Source organism: Oncorhynchus clarkii, chromosome 6, assembly GCF_045791955.1.
Source record: "Oncorhynchus clarkii lewisi isolate Uvic-CL-2024 chromosome 6, UVic_Ocla_1.0, whole genome shotgun sequence".
Taxonomy (NCBI): domain Eukaryota; kingdom Metazoa; phylum Chordata; class Actinopteri; order Salmoniformes; family Salmonidae; genus Oncorhynchus; species Oncorhynchus clarkii.
In genome coordinates this window covers 4,318,126-4,325,625 of record NC_092152.1, presented here as the reverse complement: position 1 = coordinate 4,325,625, position 7,500 = coordinate 4,318,126, and the positions used below count along the sequence as shown (strand labels likewise).

The window sequence follows — 7,500 nt, the reverse complement described above, 5'->3', positions numbered from 1 at the left end:
ATGATTGGCTGTTTTGTTGTGTTTAGTTTGGGCAGGAATGTATAGAAGGGTGAGCTGGGTTGGAGAGAAGAGTTGTGTTTAGAGGCAAGTAGAGGACAGAAGCCTTGTGTTTAGAGAGAAGTAGAGTGATGGGCTGAGGAGAGAGAAGCCTTGTGTTTAGAGGGAAGTAGAGTGATGGACTGAGGAGACAGAAGCCTTGTGTTTAGAGGGAAGTAGAGTGATGGACTGAGGAGACAGAAGCCTTGTGTTTAGAGGCAAGTAGAGGACAGAAGCCTTGTGTTTAGAGAGAAGTAGATTGATGGACTGAGGAGACAGAAGCCTTGTGTTTAGAGAGAAGTAGAGTGATGGACTGAGGAGACAGAAGCCTTGTGTTTAGAGAGAAGTAGAGTGATGGACTGAGGAGAGAGAAGCCTTGTGTTTAGAGAGAAGTAGAGTGATAGACTGAGGAGACAGAAGCCTTGTGTTTAGAGAGAAGTAGAGTGATGGACTGAGGAGACAGAAGCCTTGTGTTTAGAGGGAAGAACAGGACAGAAGCCTTGTGTTTAGAGAGAAGTAGGGGACAGAAGCCTTGTGTTTAGAGAGAAGTAGAGTGATGGACTGAGGAGAGAGAAGCCTTGTGTTTAGAGAGAAGTAGAGTGATGGACTGAGGAGAGAGAAGCCTTGTGTTTAGAGGGAAGTAGAGTAATGGACTGAGGAGACAGAAGCCTTGTGTTTAGAGGGAAGAACAGGACAGAAGCCTTGTGTTTAGAGAGAAGTAAAGTGATGGACTTAGGAGACAGAAGCCTTGTGTTTAGAGAGAAGTAGAGGACAGAAGCCTTGTGTTTAGAGAGAAGTAGAGTGATGGACTGAGGAGAGAGAAGCCTTGTGTTTAGAGGGAAGTAGAGTGATGGACTGAGGAGAGAGAAGCCTTGTGTTTAGAGGGAAGTAGAGTGATGGACTGAGGAGACAGAAGCCTTGTGTTTAGAGGGAAGAACAGGACAGAAGCCTTGTGTTTAGAGAGAAGTAGAGTGATGGACTGAGGAGAGAGAAGCCTTGTGTTTAGAGGGAAGTAGAGTGATGGACTGAGGAGACAGAAGCCTTGTGTTTAGAGGGAAGAACAGGACAGAAGCCTTGTGTTTAGAGAGAAGTAGAGTGATGGACTGAGGAGACAGAAGCCTTGTGTTTAGAGAGAAGTAGAGTGATGGACTGAGGAGAGAGAAGCCTTGTGTTTAGAGAGAAGTAGAGTGATGGACTGAGGAGAGAGAAGCCTTGTGTTTAGAGAGAAGTAGAGTGATGGACTGAGGAGACAGAAGCCTTGTGTTTAGAGAGAAGTAGAGTGATGGACTGAGGAGAGAGAAGCCTTGTGTTTAGAGAGAAGTAGAGTGATGGACTGAGGAGACAGAAGCCTTGTGTTTAGAGAGAAGAGAGAAGAGAGAAGCCTGTTTCAGAACATGTTAAGACTTGTCAGAAGCCTGGACGGTATGCTCATCCTATTTAGGTCAAAGTTAAAGAATGTTCAGCTCTTGTTTTCTGCTCTTTGGGTCTGTTTGTCTGATGGATGTATTGAGTGCTCGAGTCTACTGTGTGTGCTATTGGGTTGTAGTCTGCACGGTCTGTGTGACTGGCTTGGTCTGCGTGCAGCCTTGGTTGCTATGTATGATTGGGGAAGTTCTTGTTGTAGTTTTCAGTACTCTGGTCTGTGGCTGATTGGTATGGTCGGTCTGGTTGTAGTTTTCAGTACTCTTGTCTGTTTTTGATTGGTATGGTCTAGTTGTAGTTTTATGTTCTCTGGTCTGTTTTTGATTGGTATGGTCTGGTTGTAGTTTTCAGTACTCTGGTCTGTTTTTGATTAGTATGGTCTAGTTGTAGTTTTCAGTATTCTGGTCTGAGTCTGATTGCCGTGGTCTAGTTGTAGATTTATTTTTTCTTTCTTTATTTTGCATAATGAGTGTAGAACAGTTATTTAGTGTACATGATTTACATATACTGTTGTGTGTGCAGTTTGATATGCGTGTTCTGGTTGTAGTTTACAGTGCTCTGCGTTTGACTGCTGTGGTCTGGTTGTAGTTTACAGTGCTCTGCGTTTGACTGGTGTGGTCTGGTTGTAGTTTTCAGTGCTCTGCGTTTGACTGGTGTGGTCTGGTTGTAGTTTACAGTGCTCTGCGTTTGACTGGTGTGGTCTGGTTGTAGTTTACAGTGCTCTGCGTTTGACTGGTGTGGTCTGGTTGTAGTTTACAGTGCTCTGCGTTTGACTGGTTGGGTCTGGCTGTAGTTCACAGTGCTCTGCGTTTGACTGGTGTGGTCTGGCTGTAGTTTACAGTGCTCTGCGTTTGACTGGTGTGTTGGGGTTGTAATCTCAATTCTCTGTTCGACTGGTGTGGTCTAGTTGTAGTTTTCAGTCTGCTATGTTTGACTGGTGTGTTCTGGTTGTAGTTTTCAGTGCTCTAGGTGTCCTGGGATCTGCAGTGACGTTCTCAGCGGGGGTGAGCCATGTGACGGGGGCATTGGCCTCAGGGGAAGGGGAGGAGCTACAAAGCTCTCTGGGCGATGAAGAGGAACTGGATCTTGAAGAAGATCTGTCGGGAGGAACACCTACAGACGGCTCACCCCAACGTAGGACTGTGTGATTACCCCTCTCCCTTACCCCTAGCTCCTACCCCAGTAGTCCCTACTACCTCCTAGCAGACAGCCCCTAGCTCCTACCCCAGTAGTCCCTATTACCCCCTAGCAGACAGCCCCCTATCCCTAGCAGACAGCCCCCTACCCTCTAGCAGACAGCCCCCTACCCTCTAGCAGACAGCCCCCTACCCTCTAGCAGACAGCCCCTAGCTCCTACCCCAGTAGTCCCTATTACCCCCTAGCAGACAGCCCCCTACCCCTAGCAGACAGCCCCCTACCCTCTAGCAGACAGCCCCCTACCCTCTAGCAGATAGCCCCTAGCTCCTACCCCAGTAGTCCCTACTACCCTCTAGCAGACAGCCCCTAGCTCCTACCCCAGTAGTCCCTATTACCCCCTAGCAGACAGCCCCCTATCCCTAGCAGACAGCCCCCTACCCTCTAGCAGACAGCCCCCTACCCTCTAGCAGACAGCCCCCTACCCTCTAGCAGACAGCCCCCTACCCTCTAGCAGACAGCCCCTAGCTCCTACCCCAGTAGTCCCTATTACCCCCTAGCAGACAGCCCCCTACCCCTAGCAGACAGCCCCCTACCCTCTAACAGACAGCCCCCTACCCTCTAGCAGATAGCCCCTAGCTCCTACCCCAGTAGTCCCTACTACCCTCTAGCAGACAGCCCCTAGCTCCTACCCCAGTAGTCCCTATTACCCCCTAGCAGACAGCCCCCTACCCCCTTGCAGACAGCCCCCTACCCCCTAGCAGACAGACCCTAGCTCCTACCCCAGTAGTCCCTAATACCCTCTAGCTGACAGCCCCTAGCTCCTACCCCAGTAGTCCCTACTACCCCCTTGCAGACAGCCCCCACCTCCCCCTCTCTCCCACCTGTCTCCCATCTGTCTTCCCCCCTCTCTCATTAGTCTCCAATCGGTCTCCACCTCTCCATCTCTCTCCATTAGTCTCCCATCTGTCTTCCCCTCTCTCCCCTCTCTCTCCCACCTGTCTCCATCTCTCATCTGTCTCCTATAATTCTCCATCTGCCTCAACCTCTCCGTCTGTCTCCCATCTGTCTCCCATCTGTCTTCCCCTCTCTCCCACCTGTCTCCAGTCTGTCTCCATCTGTCTCCCATCTGTCTCCCATCTGTCTCCTATAATTCTTCATCTGTCTCAACCTCTCCATCTGTCTCCCATCTGTCTCCCATCTGTCTCCTATCTGTCTCCATGTCTCTCCATCTGTCTCCTATCTGTCTCCCATCTGTCTCCATGTCTCTCCATCTGTCTCCCATCTGTCTCCCATCTGTCTCCATGTCTCTCCATCTCTCACTATCTGTCTCCATGTCTCTCCATCTCTCACTATCTGTCTCCTATCTGTCTCCATGTCTCTCCATCTCTCACTATCTGTCTCCATGTCTCTCCATCTCTCTCTATCTGTCTCCATGTCTCTCCATCTGTCTCCTATCTGTCTCCATGTCACTCCATCTGTCTCCTATCTGTATCCATGTCTCTCCATCTGTCTCCCATCTGTCTCCTATCTGTCTCCATGTCTCTCCATCTGTCTCCTATCTGTCTCCATGTCTCTCCATCTGTCTCCTCTGTCTCCATCTGTCTCCTATCTGTCTCCATGTCTCTCCATCTGTCTCCTATCTGTCTCCATGTCTCTCCATCTGTCTCCTATCTGTCTCCATGTCTCTCCATCTGTCTCCTATCTGTCTCCATCTGTCTCCTATCTGTCTCCATGTCTCTCCATCTGTCTCCCATCTGTCTCCTATCTGTCTCCATGTCTCTCCATCTGTCTCCCATCTGTCTCCTATCTGTCTCCATGTCTCTCCATCTGTCTCCTATCTGTCTCCATCTGTCTCCTATCTGTCTCCATGTCTCTCCATCTGTCTCCTATCTGTCTCCATGTCTCTCCATCTGTCTCCATGTTTCTCTATGTGTTTCCCCCCTCTCTCTCCCCTCTCTCTCCCATCTGTCTCCCCATCTGTCTCCCCCTTTTCTCCCATCTATCTCTGTCTCTAATAATCAGAAAATGATAATAACCATCTGTTGTTTCCCCGCAGTGATGCGTCACAGTAAGGACCAAAAAGAAAAGGTCAGAGGTCAGAAAGGGAAAAGGAATAAAGGAAAGAAGAAGAAGAAGACGAGAACCTCCACAGCCTTCAACCCTGAACACACGTCAACAGGACACATGGCAACAGGACACACGTCAACAGGACACACGTCAACAGGACACACGTCAACAGGACACACGTCAACAGGACAGACGTTGGAGTTCCCGGCCGCACACACACACCAGACGTCAGGGCGTGTCACACAGGACCCCTGTAGCTTTTCCCACAAGGGCTACTGTATCCACGGGCTCTGCAAGTACATGGCAGACCTGAGAGAGCCAGTGTGTATGTGAGTACAACACAGGTGTGTGTGTTGTGTGTGTGTGTGTGTATGTGAGTACAACGCAGGTGTGTGTGTGTGTGTGTGTGTGTGTGTGTGTGTGTGTGTGTGTGTGTGTGTGTGTGTGTGTGTGTGTGTGTGTGTGTGTGTGTGTGTGTGTGTGTGTGTGTGTGTGTAATGAAGGATAGATTGACTGACTGACTGATTGACTGTTTGGTTGACTGACTGACTGATTGACTGTTTGGTTGACTGACTGACTGATTGACTGATTGACCCCCCCCCGCTAGGTGTAATAAAGGATACGACGGTGAGCGCTGTGGGATCCTGCTCCTGCCTACAACGAGCAAGGAGGGCAGCGGCAGAGCAGAGGTGGTCCAGACGGTCCTGGTCGTTATAGCTGTGGTCCTCTCGTGCGTCAGCTGCCTCGCCATACTGCTCATGGCCTGCACACAGTGAGTCATTAAGTTTCAACGCTTAATGCCAGTGAAATACCTTTCTTGGCAAAGATCTATCCCCAACAATCAATGACAATGTAACACACACACACAAATAACAATATCCCATAATGTCAAAGTGGAATTACATTTTTAGAAATGTTTACAACTTAATTACAAAAGAAAAGTTGAAATGTCTTGACTCATTAGGTATTCAACCCTTTTGTCAGGGGATGCCTAAATAAGTTCAGGAGTAAAAATGTGTTTAACAAGTCACATAATAAGTTGCATGGATTCACTCTGTGTGCAATAATAGTGTTTAACGTGATTTTTAAACGACTACCTCATCTCTGTACCCCACACATACAATTATCTGTAAGGTCCCTCATCTCTGTACCCCACACATAAAATTATCTGTAAGGTCCCTCATCTCTGTACCCCACACATACAATTATCTGTAAGGTACCTCAGTCGAGCAGCAAAGAAGAGCACCTAAAGCAGACATTGAATATCCCTTTGAGCATAGTGAAGTTATTAATTACACTTTGGATGGTGTATCAATACACCCAGTCACTACAAAGATACAGACGTCCTTCCTAACTCAGTTGCCGGAGAGGAAGGAAACTGCTCAGGGATTTTCACCATGAGGCCAATGGTGACTTTAAGTTACGGAGTTGAATGGCTGTGATAGAAGAAACCTGAGGATGGGATCAACAACATTGAAGTTACTCTACAATACTAACTTAAATGACAGAGTGAAAAGAAGAAATACTGTACAGAATAAAAAATATTCCAAAACACGCATCTTGTTTACAACAAGACACTAAAGTAGAACTGCAGAAAATGTAGCAAAGAAATCAACGTTATGTTCTGAATACAAAGAGTTATGTTTGGAGCAAATCCAACAAAACACAGTACCACTCTTCATATGTTAAAGTATGGTGGTGGCTGCATCATGTTATGGGTATGCTTGTCATCCGCAAGAACTAAGGAGTTTTTAAGAGTAAAAAGAAACGGAATAGAGCTAGGCGTAGGCAAAATCCTAGATGAAAACCTTGTTCAGTCTGCTTTCCAACAGACACTGGGAGACAAATCCACTTTTCAGCAGGACAATAACCTAAAACACAAGGCCAAATATACACTGGAGTTGCTTACCAAGACAGTGAATGTTCCTGAGTGGCCGAGTTACAGTTTTGACTTAACTCAGCTTTAAAATCTATGGCAAGACCTGAAAATGGTTGTCTAGCAATGATCAACAACCAATTTGACAGAGCTTGAATTTTTTTAAAGTATAATGTACAAATATTGTACATTTCAGGTGTGTAAAGTTCTTAGAGACTTACCCAGAAAGACTCACAGCTCTTAGATATTTACCCAGAAAGACTCACAGCTCTTAGAGACTTACCCAGAAAGACTCACAGCTCTTAGAGACTTACCCAGAAAGACTCACAGCTCTTAGAGACTTACCCAGAAAGGCTCACAGCTCTTAGAGACTTACCCAGAAAGACTCACAGCTCTTAGAGACTTACCCAGAAAGACTCACAGCTCTTAGAGACTTACCCAGAAAGACTCACAGCTCTTAGAGACTTACCAAGAAAGACTCACAGCTCTTAGAGACTTACCCAGAAAGACTCACAGCTCTTAGAGACTTACCCAGAAAGACTCACAGCTCTTAGAGACTTACCCAGAAAGGCTCACAGCTCTTAGAGACTTACCCAGAAAGACTCACAGCTCTTAGAGACTTACCCAGAAAGACTCACAGCTCTTAGAGACTTACCCAGAAAGACTCACAGCTCTTAGAGACTTACCCAGAAAGACTCACAGCTCTTAGAGACTTACACAGAAAGACTCACAGCTCTTAGAGACTTACCCAGAAAGGCTCACAGCTCTTAGATAATTACCCAGAAAGACTCACAGCTCTTAGAGACTTACCCAGAAAGGCTCACAGCTCTTAGAGACTTACCCAGAAAGGCTCACAGCTGTAATCGCTGTCAAATGTGATTCTAAACTCAGGGATGTGAATACTTACAGTGCCTTGCGAAAGTATTCGGCCCCCTTGAACTTTACAACCTTTTGCCACATTT

General features: G+C 47.1%; 1 protein-coding gene across 1 annotated transcript in view; it reads left to right on the top strand.

Annotated features, from left to right (window-relative positions):
* Nucleotides 1-7,500, top strand: part of LOC139411869 (uncharacterized) — a 10,853-nt gene that overhangs the window by 156 nt on the left and 3,197 nt on the right. The window contains exons 2-4 of the mRNA XM_071158618.1: nucleotides 2,413-2,592; nucleotides 4,652-4,991; nucleotides 5,270-5,434. Of these exons, the coding sequence (XP_071014719.1) occupies nucleotides 2,413-2,592; nucleotides 4,652-4,991; nucleotides 5,270-5,434 (685 nt within the window). The remainder of the gene's footprint in view (nucleotides 1-2,412; nucleotides 2,593-4,651; nucleotides 4,992-5,269; nucleotides 5,435-7,500) is intronic.